The sequence below is a fragment of the Planococcus citri genome, chromosome 2, assembly GCF_950023065.1.
Source record: "Planococcus citri chromosome 2, ihPlaCitr1.1, whole genome shotgun sequence".
Classification (NCBI taxonomy): Eukaryota; Metazoa; Arthropoda; class Insecta; order Hemiptera; family Pseudococcidae; genus Planococcus; species Planococcus citri.
In genome coordinates this window covers 5,411,631-5,433,864 of record NC_088678.1, presented here as the reverse complement: position 1 = coordinate 5,433,864, position 22,234 = coordinate 5,411,631, and the positions used below count along the sequence as shown (strand labels likewise).

Sequence of the window (22,234 nt, the reverse complement as noted above, 5' to 3'; positions counted from 1 at the left end):
AGTTAGAAAAAAATGAGCTGTGAACATAGAAACATTTCCAAATTAGTACTCTACAAAAGTATCTACTATCTAGTCAATTTTCTGGATTAATTTTTGGAAATTTTGAATTCAAAAAATACATACTTTTCAGCGAAATAATCTACTCTCAAAATACTATCGTATTCTATCATGATGGAATTGGTATTCCTCGAAAATAAAACAATGATTAGTCTGGGTTTTTCAAAATAATCCAGTAGAAAATATTTGAATTATAGATTAGATCGAATCAGATCCGGATGTAATCAGACTTGACCAGATCAAAGTTTCATCAGATTAGATCTGTTCCTGAATCTGATTAGATTTGATCAGACTTGTTTAATCAGATCAGATCCCATTCTGACATTTCCCAGTTTAAATTTTATCCAACCAGATCTCATCAGATCAGAGTTTTGACCTGTTCAGATCTGCTTAGATCTGATCAGACTTGTTTGATTAGCTCAGATTTAATCAGGATATTCCATGCCTCAAACTTGATTCAATCAGATCAGAGTTTCAAATTTCAATCTATTCATATTCGATCAGATCAGCTCAGATTGAATCAGAAAATTCCACGCCTCCAATTTGATTTATCAGATCAGAGTTTTGGTCTGTTCATATTGTGATCAGATCAGAACGGACCTACTTGATCAAATGAGCTCAGATCCGCACATTTCCAACTCCCAGCTTTCAACTGGATTAACCATATGTACTCGGATCTGATTAGAGCTGATCAGACGTGATCAAATTTGATCCGACGTGATCAAATTTGATCCGACCAGATCAGATGGGTATATTTCCTTGATCGCATACTTCATCAGAAAAATTCTTATCACATTCATGTTTTGATCAGTTCAGATCTGATTAGATCAGATCAACCAGATCAAACTTGATTGATCAGACCACATCAGACTTGATTGATCAGCTCAGACTTGATTGATTGATCAGATCAGATCAGACTTGATTGATTGATCAGATCAGCTCAGACTTGATTGATTGATCAGATCAGATCAGACTTGATTGATTGTTCAGATCAGATCAGACTTGATTGATTGTTCAGATCAGATCAGACTTGATTGATTGATCAGATCAGATCAGACTTGATTGATTGATCAGATCAGATCAGATCAGACTTGATTGATCAAATCAGATCAGACTTGATCGGTCATATCAGATCAGACTTTATTGATCAGATCAGATCAGACTTCATTGATTGATTGATTGATTGATCATATCACATCAGACTTGATTGATCAGATCAGATCAGATCGGACTTGATTGATCTGATCCACATCAGATCAGGCTGGATTGATCAGATCAGATCAGACTTGATTGATCAGATCCGACTTGATTGATCAGATCAGATTAGACTTGATTGATCAGATCAGATCAATCTTGATTGACCAGATCTGATCGGATCAGATCCGTACATTCCCACCTACCAATATCTAACTCAATTCACCATGTAATCAGATCTGATTAAATCTGATCGGACTGGTTTGATTAAATCAGATCAGGTCTCACCAGATCTAATCCGAGCCGAATATTTTCTTGTTCAAACTTCATCAGATCAGATTTTCAATCTGTTCAGATTTTATTGTATTTGATCACAGTTGTTTGATCAGATAAGATCCAGATATTTTGTAGATCCAAAGTGACCTGACCACATCTAATGACATCGGAGTTTCGATCAAATTATACCTTTCAAGACCGAATTGAATCGAATTGCTTCTCCTTTTGGAAAATTATGTATGATTCCATCTCTCCTCCTCCTCTTTCCACCCAAAACGACTTGAAAACTTCAATACGTTGTAAAAAAAAATTCAGATAAAATTAAATTGAAAAGATTTATTGGAATATGAAAAATAAGATAAACTAAAAATTACACCCGAGTAGGCAAATAAACGAATACAACACTCAATCATTCTCATTCTTCACCTTCAACAGCACGTTACGTACATCTAGCTCGTAAATAAATTTTTTCCAAAATTAGCTTCATCATTGATCATTACAGACATCTACAACGATCCAGCCGAATCCGGCTAATCGTCAGTTGCCAAATAAGTTTTCAAAATATCTCTGGAACTTTCACTCAAACCCAAGATGCTGAAGTGTTTCCTGGAATAGCTGACGAATCTCAGTTTTTCAAGTTGTTTCTCGGTGCAAGCTTTGTGAGTATGTTGGTTTTGGATGTCCACATGGCTGTAATCTTCGTTGGTTCTTAAAAAGCATTTGCACCTTGGTGCGGCACATCTCCATCGTCTGTATCCGTCAGCCAAAGAGGTATTGTAGATGAACTTGTGACCATTTACGATCAGAACCATGTTTCCACGCTGATTTAGTAAAGGGATCACTGAAAGAAAGTCGAGAGATAGGTTTCAATTAGGCTTTTGTCAAAAAGTTGGTCGTTACTAAGTCTACCTACATGCACAGGTAGATTGGTTAAACATTTGAACGAAAAATCAGAAATATCTCAAATACATATATCAAATTTCGAAATACAAACAAGTCTACAGAATATCTCATCTCATCCAATTGAAAACTCAGGAAAGTAAACAAGTAGTTTTATTTCACAGGAGTCATTAATAAAAAATTAATGAATAAATAAATAAATAAATAAATAAGAAGATAAATAAATAAATAATAAATTATAAATAAACGTAATGTTCAAATTTTCCATTCAGGGTGCCTAACGATAAAGTTTATACATATTTCACACCTCAGCACAGAACTGAAAATACAACAACGGATATTCAACAACACACAAAGTTGTTTTTGAGTAGATAAGTAGGTAGGTAACTTGATGATTGCACTCTCACAAGTTGTTTGCTGATTAAACTCAAAGTCTCACATTTCTTGCAAATTTTGCAAAACATCTGTGATTTTTCCACAACCTTTTGAGTAATATATCTTTCTATCGAATAAATTCACGACTTCAGAACTTACGAATTATAAAATTTCTGACCCCTCAAAAGGCATTAGAAACTTTCTCAAAGAAAATAACGAATATTGATATTTTTTTTCACAGTCTGATAATTTTCCACAGCATTGTCGGTGGCTGGTTAGACACCCCGTCATATAAGCTTATGAATCAACAACAAGTGTCTTTTGAGGTTGACCTTCTGATGATAATATTTATTACAAATTACACAATGGAATTGCGCAGGCTTTCCACACTCGAGACGAAAATGCTTGGACAAGCTGCTGTAATGTTTATAAGAACGATCGCAATTCTTGCATTGGTACATTTTCATCGCACCTGAAACATAAAACTGGTTAAACATAATGAACGGCAGAAACATCAAGCGTGGGTACAGTTCGACCTCAAGTATGTCCAGAAGATATAAAAGAACACTCCACCAGAAAAGAAATGCATTAGGCCTATAAAATAAATAGTGTGACAACAGGTAGGCAGGCAATTAAATGATTAATATGTATGTACTCGTATTTATTATCTAATGCTTTTTTTTCATGTTAATAAAGATAGGAATATATTATGGTAAAAGTTCACAAAAAAATACATCGAAAACAGAATTACCTAATAAAATTATTTTCGACAGAAAACGTAAGCAAAAATTTATTTTACATATGCGACAAAAACTTGAAAATTCGAAACTTTTTACTCGGAATAAAATTGTTTATGCTGTATTAACAAATGTTTCTTCAAAGCAAACTTGTAAACAAATTTTTTATCACAAGTTGTACAATGGAATTGAGGATCCACACCGCATTCGTATCTCAAATGCTGCCAAAGTCCGCTTCTAGATTTGTATTTCCGATTACAATTCTCATTTCGACACGTGAAAAGATTCTTCTTGATGTAATCTGGAATAAAAATGCAGAAAAATACTGTTGATGGTTAATCAGAAATTTTAAAGCTAAGGACAAAAATTGGACAGGTTCTTTGAAAACTTCGAATCAGAGAAACCCCAAATTTGTAAAATCAACATTTTTTTTCTGTTTGGCGATGAAATTTGATGATGTTTTATTTTTTTTTGGATGATTGTGAAATCGACCACATTAACCGAAGAATCAGAAAAACTGATTAAAACAGCAGAAAAATCCACAAAAATCTAACTAAAAGTCAAGGTGACTGAAACGTCAACGAAATCTGCTGATTAAATTGATTGAAACTCAGTAAACTTTACTGAAACATCAATGAAAAGCTCTTCTGATATTTTTCAGCCATCATTAGTGATTTTTTTGTTAGACTAATTTAATGACCTCACTTACAACCGAGAAGAACATTTAAAAAAATCAGGAAGTCGGCTGAAAGGTCACTGAAATCAAAGAAAAAAATCAGTTAAATGGACTTCAACTCTAAAACATCCGTGAAATTCACAGAATCTTCAATAAAGTTTACTAAAACACAAATTTATGTATAAATCACTGAAATTTTACAAAAATGAATCCGTGAAATCGATCAAAAAATCAAAAATGTTGACTGAAAATTATTGAAAGCGGAAGAAAAGTCAGCGAATCTGACTTAATCTCAGTGAACCTAATTTACTCGTAAGATTGAGTGGATTTTGTTGATGTTTCACTAAATACAGAAACTAATAAACTTCAGTGAGTTTCATCCTATCTCAGTAATTTTCAGTCAACTTTTCCAATTTTTTTCAAAAAAAGGGAGGGTGTAGTTTTGTTGAATTTCTTTTGAGTTGTGGGAGAAATTTGCAATAATGGACACAGGAAAAGTAGTGTAATGACTAAAAAATGACAGCGAAGCTGATTTAGTTTCAGTGAACTTTACTGAATATTCAGTGAATTTCAATCATGTTTCAGCGAGGATTTCTGATGTTTCAGCAAAATTTACTGAGTTTCAAAACATCAGAAAAGTTTGATCACAGAAAAATCAGTAAAATTGATCAAAAAAATCAAAAACATTGACTGAAAAATCACTGAAATCGAAATAAATTATCAGTGAATCTGACTCGATGAACTTGGAATCAGGATTCAGTGAAACTAACTGATAGCTTCACTAAAACAGAAAAATCAGAGAAATCAATCAAAAAAATGAAAAAAAAATCACTGAAATTGGTGAAATTGAAATAAATTATCAGTGAATCTGACTGACACTCTGTGAACTTGGACTCAGGATTCAGTGAAACTAACTGATAGCTTCACCAAAACAGAAAAATCAGAAAAATCAACCAAAAAAAGTGGAAGAAAATCACTGAAATTAGTGAAATTGAAATAAAATTACCAATCACTGAAATTGAAATAAATCATCAGTGAATCTGACTGACACTCAGTGAACTCGGACTCAGGATTCAGTGAAACCAACTGATAGCTTCACTGAAACAACAAAATTTGATCAAAGAAAAATCAAAAAAATTATTTTGAAAAATCACTGAAATTAGTGAAATTGAAATAAAATTACCGATCACTGAAATTGAAATAAATCATCAGTAAAATCTGACTGACACTCAGTGAACTTGACTCGGGATTCAGGGAAACTAACTGATAGCTTCACAAAACCATCAGAAAAATTTGATCGAAAAAATCAGAGAAATCAACCAAGAAAAAATCAGTGAAATTGAAAAAAATTACCAGTTAATCAGACTGACACTCAGTGAACTTAACTGAAGATTTAGTGTAGGTATTCAAACGATGATCCAGTGATGTTTTCTTAGTGTTGTAAATTTTACTGAGGTTTCAGCCAGTTTCAGTGATTTTTGGTTGATTTTACTGATTTTTTCCTGAGTTGCTATAGTCAAATTGATGATCAGAGTCACAAAAGAATTACAAAAGAATCACTGAAAACTATCAGCGAAATTCACTAGTGTTCAAGTGAACTCAACTCAGGGTTCAGTGAAACTAACTGATGACTTTATTAAACATTATAAAAAGTAAATTTTACTGAGGTTTCAGTCAGTTTCAGTGATTTTTGGTTGATTTCACTGATTTTTTCCTGAGTTGCTAGTCGAATTGATAATCAGAGTCACAGAAGAATTACAAAAGAATCACTGAAAAATGTCAGCGAAATTCAATCAATCAATATTTATTCATTTCCAAAAAGATATTACAAAATACAAAATACGCCCCCCCCCCCCCAGTTCACTGGTGTTCAAGTGAACTCAACTCAGGGTTCAGTGAAACTAACTGATGGCTTTATTAAACATTATAGAAATTAAAACAGAAAAAAATCGGTAAAATCAATCAGAAAAAAATTATCAAAAAAAAATGTTTCAAAAACGACAAAAAAATAAAAAATTTTGAAAGTGAAATAATACATCAGTGATTTTGACTGACGCTCAGTGAACATAATTGGGAATTTGGTGGATTGCATCAATGTTCAAGAAAATTTTACCAATGTTCCAGTCGACCAATTTCAGTGATTTTCGACAAACTCTTCTGATTTTTTGATCGATTTCACTGATTTTTTCCTGAGCTATAGGTCAAATGAATAATCAGAGTCACAGAAAAAGTCCAAAGGATCACTGAAAAATGTTAGCACAGTTCACAGATGTTCAAGTGAACTAGACTCAGAATTCAGTGAAACCAACTGATGCATGGGTTCATTGAAACATCAGAAAAATTCAATCAGAGAAAACTCAGTGATATCGACCAAAAAAAAATCAGGAAAATTCAGCGAAAAATCACTGAAAATGAAAAAAAAAACCGCCAGTAAATCTGATTGACACTCAGTGAACTTGATTTACTGAAGATTTGGCGAATTGCAGTCTTACTGATTTCATTTTTCACATTCAGTTTTCTGTGTTTATTTTTTTAGTAAAGTTCACTGAAAACTCAGCGAACTTTGCTCATTATATTTTATTGTGATCGTTATTGGATTTACTGCCACTCTTGGTCACTGATTTCACTCTCCACACTGAAAAAACAATCAGCGAAATGTGATTCTATCAGAATCAGTAAAATTGACTAAAACATCACTGAAATCTAATGTAATGCCAACGAACTTTTTTGAATTTTTTCAAAGATCATTTCATAGCTTTTTCTCAAACCACTAATTTCACTTGTTGAAAAATTTTCACTGATTTCTTTCTGCACTATAATTTGGACCCAATTTCAATGGTTCTTAAAACATTTTAAAGGAGTTGAATTTTGATGGACCCGATTTCAACCCTCAAAAAATTCTTCTGGGGGGTGGGGTGGGTGAAGACCACTTTTTCAGTCAATTTGAACGAATTTCAGGGTCAAAAAAAATATCAAAAATGTATCCAATATTTTTGAATCAAAAACAGATTTTAAAAAAAGGTTTCAAAATTTATTGCTAATTTCCAAAAACACATCCAAGGAGTGCTTCAAAATTGATTTTCAAATTCAAAGACAAAAACGTACTATTACATAAATCATCCTCACTCCGAAACACCATTTTTTTAAGGCTCATTTCGTATAAAAATTGAGCCAACTCCTGACATATAAGTTTTATTACAAAACAATACTAACACAGGTAACGTCACATTAACCTAGGGAATGATTTAAGATATACAATCTTATTTCATCTAACGATAAGTAAGTAAATTTATTTTGATACTCAAACAACCACCACAATAATCAGTCCAAACGCTACGAAACAACAAACTCTAAAATTTATATTACTATAAAATAACATGCTCAGCTACAGATAGATAACAGTGAAAGGGTCTTTACACTACAAACACATTCCTTATTACAACGCAGTCGAGTATTTCATCGACTAAGTATATAATAAAATTCCTCAATCGATAAAATTCCTCCTGTATAATTTAATTATTCGCTTAAACAATCACAACTCCTGCGACTCCTTTCCTAATTCAAATCTGTAACTGAATCGCACTATAAGAAATACTGAGGAAAACATATATAACTCGAACATGAACAAATCTATTATAAAAGAAATCATCGTAATAGATAATTCAATCTATAAAATACAGAAAAAAAAAATCAAGACATAGAAAACAAAATAAAAAAAATATTAAGTGATCGTTTCAGAGAAAATTCAAAAAAAACATGAGTTCTTTCTTTGTTGATACGGTTGATTAACAATTTACCTAAATTTAATGGCACAGTTAAACATATTAACATCGAATGAGTAACTACTTATACCATAAGCTTAAAAAATAGTACAGACAAAGATATCGAGGAACTTAGGAATTATTATATCCGAATCTACGAGAGTACGAGTACTTAACGTTCGTTGGCAACATGGCACTTTAAAAAACAATGTTAATGCTTCGGGGGAAAAAATGCCAGCCATACAAATACACACGTATGTAATTATCATTAACCATAAACTTAATAAGACAAAAAAAAAGAAAAATAAGAGATTAAACAACCTCCAGGACACTACGTACATTAATAGGTAAAAAAAATACTGAAAATTTCAAATTTTAATCGAAATGTAGAAATACTGGCACACGTAGCCAAATTACGAGTATAATCTGAAAAAATCAGACTAGAAAAAACGAATTAAAAATACACGCTTATTGGTCCTAATACACGAAGGTAAGATTGAAAAAGGTACTCAAATTGCGTAAGGCCTTACTTTTTCATCACACCTTCGAACACTACACAACAAACAAATTAACATATTATAATAAGTTAGGGTAATTACTACAGAAGACGTACACGTACAATATTCGCTTAAATTATAATAAAACAAACTGGTACCAATCACTGGTTCCAACGAAAACAAATTCTCAAGGCACGAAAAAAAGCTGCTTATCACAGGATTCACACGTTCACATTAGGAACTCGTTTAATATCGCTACATTCGATTATTTTGTTGTGCAACAGGTAGGCGTGCTTTTTGACCGTACTCTTGTGCGTGAACCTTTTGTTGCAAACTTCGCATTCGAATTGTTTCTCTTTTCCGCATTCGTTCTTCAAGTGCTGCGACAGGTTACCTTTGTACTTGTATTTTCGGCCGCAACCGTTCGGACAGTAGTATCCTTTATGGGCACCGTCCAGTAGCTGGCCGTCGTCGTGGGAAATGCGATGCAGCTGGGGTGGCAACTTTATCCACAGTTTACCGAAATCGTGTTGTTGGGAGCATATATCTGAAAATTAAAAAAGAGTGTTATTTCAAGGTTCGGAGGCGATGGGTGCAAAATCAAAGCAATCTGTATCTATTTTCAAGCAATTTCAATACGCCATTCGTTCTTTGCTACTAAAATAATCTAATATCAACAAGCTACATTTTCTATAAAGAGGAAAAAACAACACAAAAGATCTAATATTTCGTAAAATTGTTTTATTATAATACAACAGTTGTAAAAATTATCATCAATGAGTCGAAAGATATGAAACATCGATGATACACAGTGAAAAAAAAATTATGTTGATCAGCAGAAAAAATCGATTGTTATTCTTCAAGATCCTTTCCTGCTTCATGAGAGATGACATTTGAACTATATTCTTCGACTTCAACAGCATCGGTTTTGAAGGAATCATCCTGCAGGGTCCATCATAGGTACATCGTAACATCTGAAACATTATCTCAGAACTGAATTAGTTCAACGAATACGACCACAGCAGCCTTCAAAATAAGAATCTTCTCAGAATGAACCAGAAAATTGAAAATTGGCAAAAAATACAGCACAAAGATCCTGCCTCTGTTCAAAGAAACAAAGAAACAACCCTCAAGTATTCAAAAAATTGAATTCAGGATTATAGAGCAGAGGAGAAGGAGGAGGGAGAGAGGGAGAAAAGAGGGGATTGGGATGGCAGGGAGAAGAAAACCAATAAAATTCACTGTGCAAAAATCTGAAAAAAAGGCAAGGTAACTTCAAACTACCCATTAATGGCCACACAGATACTTTTAGCCCTTAGTCAATTTTTAACCTCTATTGAGCAAATTCCAGATTGAGATTGATGAACCCTCCCCCACCCACCCCCTCAATCAAACCATTCCAGTCTTCGAAGCAATAATTTGGGGAAGAATTAAGAGTTATTTTATGCTGATTCTTCAACTTGAATCGTGATATATTTCAACCCCTAAAGTATTACAGATGAATCATTCAAAATTGAACGAGCTTGTATTTGCTATTTGATCGATTCAAATTTTCAAAATGCTCTAACGCCTTCTGTTTTAGATACAGGCAAAAGATACGTCTTTTTTTTTTTTGGTAAAACTTGTCACAATATCTCATGATTTTTGCCAAAATAGTTGTGGTCAGAATTATTAAAAAACTATTTAGCATTTTTTGTAAAATTTGAATTTGAAAAAAAATGGCAAATATTTTAATTTTCTATCAAAAATTTGGTAAAACTTGTATTTGGTTCAAATTTTTGAAAAGTCTTGCATTAAAAAATCTTTGCCCAGACCTTTTTTTTCAAAAACTGCAAAAATCCTACTTTTTTGTAAAAACTGAAAAAAATAATATTTTTTGTCAAAATGCCAAGAAATGCTGTTTTTATCAGAATTGCCCCAGAAACCAGTTTTTTTGGTCAAATTTCCTTTAAAAAAAGTCATGTTTTTTTGCCAAAATTGTAAAAAAAAATTCCACTTTCTTTGATCAAAACTACCAAAGAAAAGTCTGTTCAATTGTGGTCAGAATTATCAATTTGACTGGATCTTTTTCATCAAAATTGGCAAAAAGCCCTGTTTTTTGGCCAAAATTTCCAGAAAGTCTTGCTTTTTTTATTGCAAAAAAGTTTTTTTTTAAAATCAGGTTTTTATCAACATTTAAAAAAAATCTTTGCCCAGACCTACTTTTTTTGCAAAAACTGCAAAAAACCCTATTTTTTTGTAAAAAGTGAAAAAATAATATTTTTTGTCAAAATGCCAAGAACTGCTGTTTTTATCAGAATTGTCCCAGAAACCAATTTTTTTGGTCAAATTTCCTTAAAAAAGTCAAGTTTTTGCCAAAATTGTAGAAAAATTCCACTTTTTTCGTTTTTTGATCAAAACTACCAAAGAAAAGTCAGTTTGTGGTCAGAATTATCAATTTGACTGGTTCTTTTGCATCAAAATTGACAAAAAGCCTTGCTCTTTAGTCCAAATTTCCAGAAATTCTTGCTTTTTTAATTGCAATTTTTTTTTCAAATCAGTTTTTTATCAACATTTTTAAAAAAAAATCATTGCCCAGACCTGTTTTTTTGTTTTTTTGCAAAAACATCAAAAAATCCTACTTGTAAAAGCTGAAAAAATGATATTTTTTGTCAAAATGCCAAGAAATGGTGTTTTCATCAGAATTGCCCCCGAAACCAGTTTTTTTTGTCAAACTTCCCAAAAAAGTCATGTTTTTTGTCAAAATTTTAAAAAAATTCCACTTCATTTGAAATTTGCCACAATATCTTGACTTTGGTCAAAATAGTAAAAAAGTCTTAACTTTTTTCATAAGAATTGCCAATAAATTTGTTGTACTTAAAAAAAACTATTTTGCATTTTTTTTAAAATTTGGATTTGAAAAAAAATTCAAAATATTTTTGTTTTTTATCAAAATTTTGGAAAAATTTTTTTCATCAAAATTTTGGAAAAATTTTTTTCATCAAAATTTTGGAAAAATTTTTTTGGTTCAAATTTTTGTAAAGTTTTACATTAAAAAATAAAAATCTTTGCCCAGACCTACTTTTTTATGCAAAAACTGGGTCAAAACTGAAAAAATAATATTTTTTGTCAAAGTGCCAAAAAATGCTGTTTTTATTAGAATTGCCAAAGAATCAGTTTTTTTTTGTCAAACTTCCCAAAAAAGTTACTTTTTTGCCAATTTTGATCGAAACTACCTACCAAAGAAAAGTCTGTTGGTTCTTTTTCATCAAAATTATGAAAAAGCCTTGTTTTTTGGTCCAAATTTCCAGAAAGTCTTGCTTTTTTTATTGCAAAAAAGTTTTTTCTAAAAATTAGTTCTTTAACAACATTTTAAAAAAATCTTTGCCCAGACCTACTTTTTTTGCAAAAACTGCAAGAAATCCTACTTTTTTGTAAAAATTGAAAAAAAATAAACAATATTTTTTGTCAAAACTGAAAAAAATAATATTTTTTGTCAAAATGCCAAAAATGCTTTTTTTATCTGAATTGCCAAAGAGACCAGTTTTTTTTTTGTCAAACTTCCCAAAAATGTCGTTTTTTGCCAAAATTGTAAAAAAAATCCATTTTCTTTGATAGAAAAGTAATAAATTATTCATCTCCTCAGAGATATGCAAAAGTGATACAAAAATATTGACAAAAAGTGCAAGTAAACCTTGAAAAATCCAACGAAGAAAGTTTAAAGAAATTGAAAACACAAATAAAATCATAAAACGTGTTCATTTTTCAAAGAAGTCAATTATGGAAATACATAGGTAACAAAAAAAAAATCACAGAAAAAAAAAACAAAACTCAGGATCGTTTTCAAATCGTGTTTTTTTTATTTTTACAAAAATCAATTCGAGATGATTTTTCAACTTTCTAGATTAGTTTTGTTGACTCTTCTCCGTACAACAAATTTTTAGAAAAATATATCAAAATAAAACGACTAAATTGGAAAAAAAAAAATCAAACACACATAAAATAAAAGAAGGTAAAGATTGAAACTAATAAAAAAAAAGAAACGAATAGTAAAAATTATAGGTACCATCACAACAATATGGTAATTTTTTGATGCACGAGACCAAGATGTGATTTCAAATTTCTTTTACGATGAAACGCTTTGGGGCATTCGGTACATTTGAATTGCTTTTCGATTCCACATTCGTACCTCAGATGTTCCTGTAACCCGTGTTTATACTTATACTGACGACCGCAAGCCTTCGGACAAACAAACAGACTGATTTGTTCTACAACAAGAAAAATACCCAAAAAAACTGATTAGCTATTCTACGATGTGCAACAAGATGAAACACTAAAACACAAAACCATTTATTATAATGTATTGAAAAAAAACACACACAGCTGACAACGAACAATAATTCTACTGAAAACAAAATACGAATAAAAATATAAAAAGTGCAGCTTGAAAATAAACAGCTCTAGCCGAATCATCGATCAGAACTCGGGCACCAATTTATGCACAGCGATGAAATGATTTCTTAAATCGGCTTTGCGCCAAAATGGTCTGGAACATAGAGTACATTTGAATTGCTTCTCTTGTCCACATTCGTAATTCAAATGCTGCTGAAGCGAACCTTTACGCTTGTAACTACGACCGCAGGCATTCGGACAAACAAACGAATTGATAGGTTGTTCTACAACAAACAAAAAAATACAGAATTTGATGTTTTAATTATTTTACGAAAATAAAATCTAATTTTATTCGACCCGTTAAAGAATATTTATTATTACATCATCATTACAAAACATTCAAGAATGATTAATTCCAAAAAAAAAAAAAAAGTATTAAAAATCAAACAAAATATCGTATAACAGGCATAATAATAAGTAGGTAGGTAAGGTATAGCTTTAAAATAAACAACCCATGCTAAATTAAGGTAAGTATCAAAACCGAGGCACTAATTTATGCACAGCGATGACGTGATTTCTTAAATCAGGTTTTCGATGAAACGGTCTGGAACATTCGGTACATTTGAATTGCTTTTCGCGTCCACATTCGTAGTTTAAATGTCGCCCGAGTGAACTTTTAATCTTGTAACTACGACCGCAAGCATTCGGACAAACAAACAAATTGATAAGTTGGTCTACAACATATTAAAATACACAATTGCCTCTTTTAATTTTACAAAAATGTAATCAATTTCAAGTTCACCCAATTTAAAAACATTCAAAAACGTGCCAAAAATCAAACAAAATTACATCTAATAAAAAAAGTAGGTACTCGTAATTCGAGAATTAAAATAGGTAGGTACACGAATCATCGTCAGAATTCGGGAATCAATTTATGCACAGCGAGAAAGTGAGTTCGTAAATCTCTTTTGCGATGAAAAGGTCTGGAACATTCGGTACATTTGAACTGTTTTTCGCGTCCACATTCGTAGTTCAAGTGTTGCTTAAGTGAACCTTTATGTTTGTAATGACGACCGCAACCATTAGGGCAAAAAAATATATCTACAAGCTGCTCTATACCTGACAAAAAAAATACATAAATAAAAATTAATGAGTTATTTTGTTTTATAAAATAGAAGTACATAAATGAGACTGATTATGTTGCATTTTTGATTGTAGGTAGGCATATAGGACGCAACAATTTTAAAATAATGTGTGAGAAAAAGGAAACAGCAGGCAATGGAAAACTTTGTTATAAAACTCACCCATTTAAAAGTGCTCAAATCGTGCAATTATAAACACCCCCCCCCCCCAAAAAAAATACAAATATTATTTCAATTTTTGAAAAATGAGGGAGGGGGGTTGCAATAAGGATCGTTGAAGGGGTCGAATCAAAAAATTAAGTTGATATTCGTATTCAGCACCCTCTAAAACCTTATAAACCATATGCCACACCATTTTTTTCAATTTTTGGAAAATTTGGAGAAGGGGGGGGGGGTAGTGGAGTCAAATCAAAAAACGGAGTTCATATTCGTACTCAGCGCTTTCAAAACAATCGAAACGATATGTCACACGATATATGACATTTTTTACAATTTTGAGGCTCTGTACCCCCCCTCCCCCCCACAATGATCAAAACGTCGAAAAAATGTCAAATATCGTGTGACATATCGTTTTAAATGTTTATGGATCCGCTGAATACGAATATCAGCTCATTTTTTTGATTCGACCTCCCCAACGCTCTCCCTCTCATCGACACCCCCTCCCAATTTTCTGAAAATTGAAAAAATCGTGTGACATGTGGTTTACTAGGTTTTTGAGGGCGCTGAATACGAATATCGATTTATTTTTTCGATTCGACCTCCCCAACGCTCTCTCTCATCGACATCTCCTTCCAATTTTCTGAAAATTGAAAAAATCGTGTGACATGTGGTTTACTAGGTTTTTGAGGGCGCTGAATACGAATATCAACATATTTTTTCAATTCGGTGCCTCCCAACGCTCTCAATGACCTCCAAATGCAAAAAAAGCAAAACAAAATTTTTGGAAATAGAATTTCTCTAAGTTGCAGTAGTCTTGGACAACTGGATTCCAAAATCTTTACAACAAACTCGAGCATTAAAAAAGAAGAAGTCACGTAAACGGAGAAACAATTGAGCAGAAAAACTCAATTTATTGTTACGATGAAACGCTACGAAAAATTTATTTTCGTTCAATGAAAACTATTCACATCTCATCAGTTATCATATCACAAAACATCGTACAAGAACAATATTTAAAAAATTGTGAAAAAAAATTACAATAAAAATAAAATTGAAATAAAAACACGAGTTGATTCATCACCAATCTGGAATTATTTTATGCACAGCAATAATATGAGCTCTTAAATCTCTTTTGCGATGAAACGCTTTGGGACATTCGGTACATTTGAATTGCTTCTCGCGTCCACATTCGTATCTTACGTGTTCTTGAACTCCACCTTTATACTTATAAGAACGACCGCAGTTATTCGGACATACAAATAAATTGATACGATTTTCTAGAACAAGAAGAAAAATACCAAGATGATGTTACATCATAGAAATATATTTAAAAACGTTAAAAATGTGCAACATTCAGAAAAAAATACTCTACAGGCAAAAAACCTTTGTATAATTGACCAAAATCCATTTTTAAGAAACTTGAAAAACTAAAAAAAAAGTCACGTAAGTATGTAAATTGTAAATACAAAAAAGATCACTTAATTGAAAAACTTGAAAAATTTCCAATAAAAAAAGGGTTTATTAAAGTTAGCTCACTAGAAACTATTTATAGAACCCATCTTTTTACAAAACAAACAAGAATAGGTAATTAAACAGCCACACAGAAAAATACAATAAGGTGTACAAAGGTAATACATATAAAAATAAAAACAAAAAGATCAATCGAAAATAAGATCACGAACTGAAGAATCATCACAACTTTGGGACTTTTTTATGCACACCAACTATGTGAGCTTTCAAATTTTGTTTGCGATGAAATGCCTTAGAACAATCAGTACATACGAATTGCTTTTCTCGTCCGCAACTGTACATCAAATGTTCTTGAAGCCCGCCTTTATACTTGTACTGACCACCGCAACCATTCGGACAAACAAACAATCCGATAGATCTATCTATAACAAGAAGAAAAATAAGCAGATAATGTAACATCATTATTAATGCGAAAGTTTTTTAAACGAGTCTTAGAAGAGAAAGAATAGTGCAGCCAATGAAAAAAATTTGATTGTAAATATTTACGTAAGTAATACCACTGGATCATTCCATGTCAGATCATCCTGATTTTGAGATTTATATTCTGCAATTTTCCTCGATATTTTTCTAAAGGTTACTCACCTTATAATTATTATTCTTTCAATTTTCAGAAAGCTTTGAGAACCAATTGTTTCGTTGAAGTTTCCAAAACAGAAAAATAAGTCGATATTCGAATTCAGCGCACTCAAAAACCTAATAAACCATATGTCACACGATTTTTTTCAATTTTCACAAAATTTGGAGGACCAATGAGGGTTGTTAGAAAGGTCGAATCGCAAAAATAAGTTGATATTCGTATTCAGCACTCTCTAAAACCTTAAAAACCATATGTCACACGATTTTTTCAATTTTTGAAAAAATTGGTGGAAAGGGGGCGGGGTGAAGGGGCGTAGGTGGGATCGAATAAAAAAACTGAGTCTATATTCGTACTGAGCGCTTTCTAGAACATTTAAAACGATATGTCACACGATATTTGACATTTTTTTACATATTTACCAAAATCAAAATTTAGGGGCTCTGCACCTCCCCCCCACCCCATTTTGGTTAAAACGTTCAAAAATGTCAAATATCGTGTGACATATCGTTTTAAATGTTTTCTGATCCGCTGAATACGAATATCGACTTATTTTTCCGATTCGACCACCCCAACGCCCTCCCACTCATTGACACCCCCTCCCAATTTTCTGAAAATTGAAAAAATCGTGTGACATATGGTTTACTAGGTTTTTGAGGGCGCTGAATACGAATATCAACTTATTTTTTTGATTCAGCCCTTCCAACCTTCCAATTGATCCCCAATCCCCTCCGCAAGTTTCCTGAAAATTAATTAAATCGTATGAGGCATGGTTTATTATGTTTTTGGGAGCTTTAAATGAAAAATATCAATTACTTTTTCACATTATACCCCTCTAATCTCACTTTCGACCCTCAAACTTTACCAATGAAAAAAAATTGAGCCAATTTAAAGTACCTAAACCGAACAAAAACCGGTCTTCAAGACACTTAAGTATTCAAATAACAAAAATTAAATAAAAAGCGCAAATAGTAAAAAAAGCAATTGTTCATATCATTGGTACATACATAAAAATATCAACTAAATATCAAAACAGCTCACTAGAAAATAACAACTGACAAAAATTGAACAAGCTTCAAACGAAGAAAAAAATGAAATAAAAATTACGTTCGAGTACAATATTAAAATGGCATCTCATAAAACAAGCAGCACATAGTTTAAAAACCTAATCAAATAAAAAACAAATTTTTAAAAAATGGTAAAATAATCAAATCACAAGCGTAATTTATGAACAACGGCTAAATGTCTTCTCAACGAATGATTATAATGAAAGGCTTTACAACACAAAGTACATTGGAATTGTTTTTCTCGTCCACATTCGTACGTCTAATGCGATCGAAGACTGCTTCTACACTTATAGTTTCGACCACATTTTGGGCAAACAAACGGACCTACATATTCGACAAAAAGATAAAAACACGAATCATACATAAGAAAAAGATATCGAAAAATTTACATTTCAGGATGAGAAACTCCAAAAAAAATTGTTAAATAAAATTACGTTAATGAGATGAGAATGAATCGAACTCCCTGTCCTATCACAGGTAAAAACAAAATATTGACAGAATATAAAATAAATGAGAACCAAGATGACAAAAATTTGACAAACTACATTTCAACGTAAAAAACTCGAATGAAGATGAAAATGCAACGTACATACAACAAAAACAAGCGGAAAACGTTTAAATGAGAAAAAAAATCGCTACTTGAACAATGTAGTATTATAATGATTAGAAAGTACATGAGTTTCCCTCTGCTCTTTATAATAATAGGTTTTAGGGCACATAGGACATGGAAATTGCTTTTCTTTCCCACATTCAACTCTCAAGTGCCTTGACAAGTGTTTCTTTCTCTTATAACTTCGACCACAATTTTTCGGACAAAAAAATCGATTGACGCATTGATCTATAAAACGAGAAAATATGCATCATAGGCTACATAAGAAAATAATATGCAGGAAAAAATAGATTGACATCGCATTTGCAGACAATCAAAAATTCATTTTACGAGCATTTTATACAAGGAGATGAGACATTCGAACAAAAAAAAAAAAAAATAAAAAAATAAAAAAAAAACACATCGTGAGAAACGAGTAAATTCAACATTCTACTATTGATAACAAAATACATCGAAAAACTGAAGAAAAAAATGACAAAAATTCGACAAACTATCACAAAAGCCAACCAGAACAATATGCAAATTTTTTTTTTAATAATTCAAAAAATGAAAAAAAGCCATTTTCGGTAGAAAAACACGAGCAGAAAATTCAATTACAAGGTTTCCTTATGCACACTGACAATATGTTTTCTCAATGAATGGTTATAATGAAAGGCTTTGAAACATACAGTGCATTTGAATTGTTTTTCATGTCCACATTCAAACTTTAAATGCGATTGAACGCTTGCTTTGTGCTTATAACTTCGACCACATTTGGGACAAACAAACCGACCCAAGTGATGTTCTACAAAAAGAGAAAAATACGCATGAAAGAAAACATCGACATCGCAAGCAATCAAAAATAATTCTGTTTCACCGACATTCATACGAGAAGACGAGACATTTCAACAAAAAATACACACACATATCATGACAAGAGAATAGGGTAAACAAAAAATAAAACATCAAAAAAAGAGACAAAAAAACACAAAAATATAAAAAATCAAGCAACTTTTGCAAAAGACAACTTGAAAACATGCAAAAAAAAATGTCTAAAAACTCAAATAATGAAAAAAAATACGCCATTAGTAGAAAAATTTGAGAAAAAGTTTAATTACAAGTCTACATGATGCACATAAATGATATGTCTTCTCAATTCGTAGTTGAAATGAAAAGCTTTGAAACATATAGTACATCTGAATTGTTTCTCGCGTCCACATTTGTAATTCAAATGAGCTTGAAGCCCGCCTTTATACTTGTACTGACCACCGCAACCATTTGGACAAGTAAACGATCCCATAATTTGTTCTACAACAAGAAGAAAAATACGCAGATGATGTAGCGTCATTATTGATACAACTCAGTTAGCAGAAAAAGGAACACTTCAGCCAATAAAAAAAATATGTTGCAACACTTACGTAGGTATGTAATAAGAAAGGCACGAGGAGGAAGAAGGGGTAGTTTTTGCTCTTTCGCGGATTTACCCAGCTGGATAATTTCATATCACATTTCTTTCAATTTTCAAAAAGCTTTGTGAGTCAATTGGTTCGTTGATGGAGTTGCCAGAACAAAATAATAAGTCGATATTCTCACAATTTTCGAGATATTTGGGGCCCAATGAGGGTGGTAAAAGAGGTCGAGACAAAAAATTGAGTTTATATTCGTATTCAGCACTCTCCAATACCTCATAAACCATATGTCACACGATTTTTTCAATTTTCAAAAAAATTATGGGAAAGGTGGGGGTAGAAGGGGCGTAAATGAGGTCGAATCGAAAAAATACATTGATATGCGAACTCAGCACCCTTTAAAACCTTATAAACCATATGTCACACGATTTTTTCAATTTTCGGAAAAATTGGATGAAAGGTGGGGGTGAGGGGGGCGTAGGTGGGGTCGAATCGAAAAACTGAGTTGATATTCGTTCTCAGCGCTTTCTTAAACATTTGAAACGATATGTCACAAGATATTTGACATTTTTTTACACATTGACCAAAATCAAAATTTTGGGGCTCTGCACACCCCCGTCCCCATTTTGGTAAAAACGTTCAAAAACGTCAAATATCGTGTGACATATCGTTTTAAATGTTTTCTGATCCGCTGAGTACGAATATCCACTTATTTTTCCGATTCGACCTCCCCAACGCCCTCCCTCTCAATGACACCCCCTCCAAAATTTTGAAAATTGAAAAAAATCGTGTGACATGTGGTTTACTAGGTTTTCGAGGGCTCTGAATACGAATTTCGACTTATATTTTTGATTCCGCCCCTCCAACCTTCCTATTGACCCCTCACCCCCCCCCCCCCAGTTTCTTGAAAATGGACGAAACTGTGAGAGGCATTGTTCATTATGTTTTTCGGAGCTCTAAATAAATATTGACTAATTTTTCACATTATATCTCTCTAACCTCACTTTCAGCCGAAATTTGAGCAAAATTAAAGAACCTAAACCGAACAAAAACCGGTCTTCAAGACACTTGAGCATTCAAAGAACAAAAAAAAAACAAAAACAAAAAGCGCAAATAGCAAAAGAAGTAATTGTTCGTATCATAGGTACATATAAAAATATCAACTAAATATCAAACAGCTCACTAGAAAATTACAACTGACAAAAATTGAACAAGCTTCAAACAAAAAAAAAATGAAAATATAAAAATTACGTCCAAGTACAATCAAAATGGCATCTCAAAAAGCAAGCAGTACATAGCTTTAAAATTTGATCAAATACAAAACAAATTTTTAAAAAATGGTAAAAAAAATCAATTACAAGTGTAATTTATGAACAACGACTAAAATGTCTTCTCAACGAGTGGTTATAATGAAAGGCTTTAAAACACAAAGTACATTGAAATTGTTTTTCTCGTCCACATTCGTACGTTGAATGTGATCGAATAAGACTGCTTCTACACTTTACAGTTTCGACCACATTTTGGACAAACAAACGGACCTACATCTTTGACAATAAAAGATAAAAACACGAATCACACATAAGAAAATAATAGCCTAAAGAGAAGATGAACATTTAACATCACAGATATCGAATAATTTACATTAGAGGATGAAACACTAAAAAAAAATTTTAACAATAAAATCGCGTGAGAGAATGAATTCAACACCCTATCCTATCATAGGTAAAAACGAAATGTTGACGGAATATCAAATATAAATCGGCACAAGTACAACTAGGTTATCTATGAATCAAACTATCACAAAAGACAACCACAACATGTAAAAAAAATTAAATAATTCAAAAAACGAAAAAAAAAACATTTCTGGTAGAAATACAGGAGCAGAAAATTCAATTACAAGATTTTATCCATGCACACCGAGAGTATGTCTTCTTAATTGATGGTTGTAATGAAAGGCTACGAAACATATCGCGCATTTGAATTGTTTCTCATGTCCACATTCACACTTTAAATGCGATTGAAGGCTTCTGTTGTGCTTATAACTTCGACTACAATTAGGACATACAAACCGACCTACGTGTTCTTCTAAACAAAAAGAGAAAAATACACATGAAAAAAATCATCAACGACGCAAACAATCGAAAATTGTTTCACCGACATTCATATAGGAGAAGACGAGACATGCCAACAAAAAATACTCACACATATCAAAACAAAAGAATCGGGTAAAAAAAACAAAACATCAAAAAACTAGACAAAATAACACAAAACCATAAAAAATCAAGCATCTTCCAAAAGACAACTTGAACACGCAAAAAAATTTCTAAAAATACGAATAAAGAAAAAGTAATGCTACATCAGTTGAAAAACGTGAGAAAAAAAACATGATGCACATAAATGATATGTATTCTCAATTAGTGGAAAGGCAGCGGTGGGGGCGTAATTGGGGTCGAATCGAAAAAATGAGTTGATATTCGAACTCAGCACCCTCCAAAACCTTACAAACCATATGTCACACGATTTTTTCAATTTTCGGAAAAATTGGAGGAAAAGTGGGGGTGAGGGGAGCGTAGGTGGAATCAAATCGAAAAACTGAGTCGATATTCGTTCTCAGCGCTTTCATAAACATTTGAAACGATATGTCACACGATATTTGACATTTCATTACGTGTTGACCTTGATCAAAATTTTGGGGCTCTGTACACCCCCCTCCCCATTTTGGTCAAAACGTTCAAACATGTCGAATATCGTGTGACATAGCGTTTCAAATGTTTAAGGATCCGCTGAAAACGAATATCAACTTATTTTTACGATTCAACCTCCACAACGCCCTCCCTCTCATAGACACCCCCCAAATTTTCTGAAAATTGAAAAAATCGTGCGACATATGAATTACTAGGTTTTTGAGGGCGCTGAATAC

At 32.2% G+C, this 22,234-nt stretch overlaps 2 protein-coding genes across 2 annotated transcripts; both read right to left on the bottom strand.

Annotated features, from left to right (window-relative positions):
- Positions 1–8,694: 8,694 nt before the first annotated feature.
- On the bottom strand, positions 8,695–9,456 carry LOC135833607 (zinc finger protein 37-like). The gene is made up of 2 exons (XM_065347382.1): positions 9,438–9,456; positions 8,695–9,020 (listed from the first exon to the last, which is right to left on the bottom strand). Exons 1-2 carry the CDS (start codon positions 9,454–9,456, stop codon positions 8,695–8,697), a joined length of 345 nt encoding a protein of 114 aa, XP_065203454.1.
- A 5,766-nt stretch (positions 9,457–15,222) lies between these two features.
- LOC135833606 (gastrula zinc finger protein XlCGF7.1-like) lies at positions 15,223–19,205 on the bottom strand. The gene is made up of 3 exons (XM_065347380.1): positions 19,100–19,205; positions 15,867–16,037; positions 15,223–15,422 (listed from the first exon to the last, which is right to left on the bottom strand). Exons 1-3 carry the CDS (start codon positions 19,203–19,205, stop codon positions 15,223–15,225), a joined length of 477 nt encoding a protein of 158 aa, XP_065203452.1.
- Positions 19,206–22,234: the final 3,029 nt, after the last annotated feature.

Excerpts from the sequence above, each read along its gene's own strand:
- LOC135833606 (XM_065347380.1), bottom strand. The coding sequence starts at position 19,205 with ATGGGATCGTTTACTTGTCCAAATGGTTGCGGTGGTCAGTACAAGTAT. Across the intron at positions 16,038-19,099 it reads ACGCGAGAAACAATTCAGAT|ATAGATCTATCGGATTGTTT; the intron begins GTACTATATGTT and ends TTCTTGTTATAG. Across the intron at positions 15,423-15,866 it reads TTTGAAAGCTCACATAGTTG|AAAATCGTATCAATTTATTT; the intron begins GTGTGCATAAAA and ends TTCTTGTTCTAG.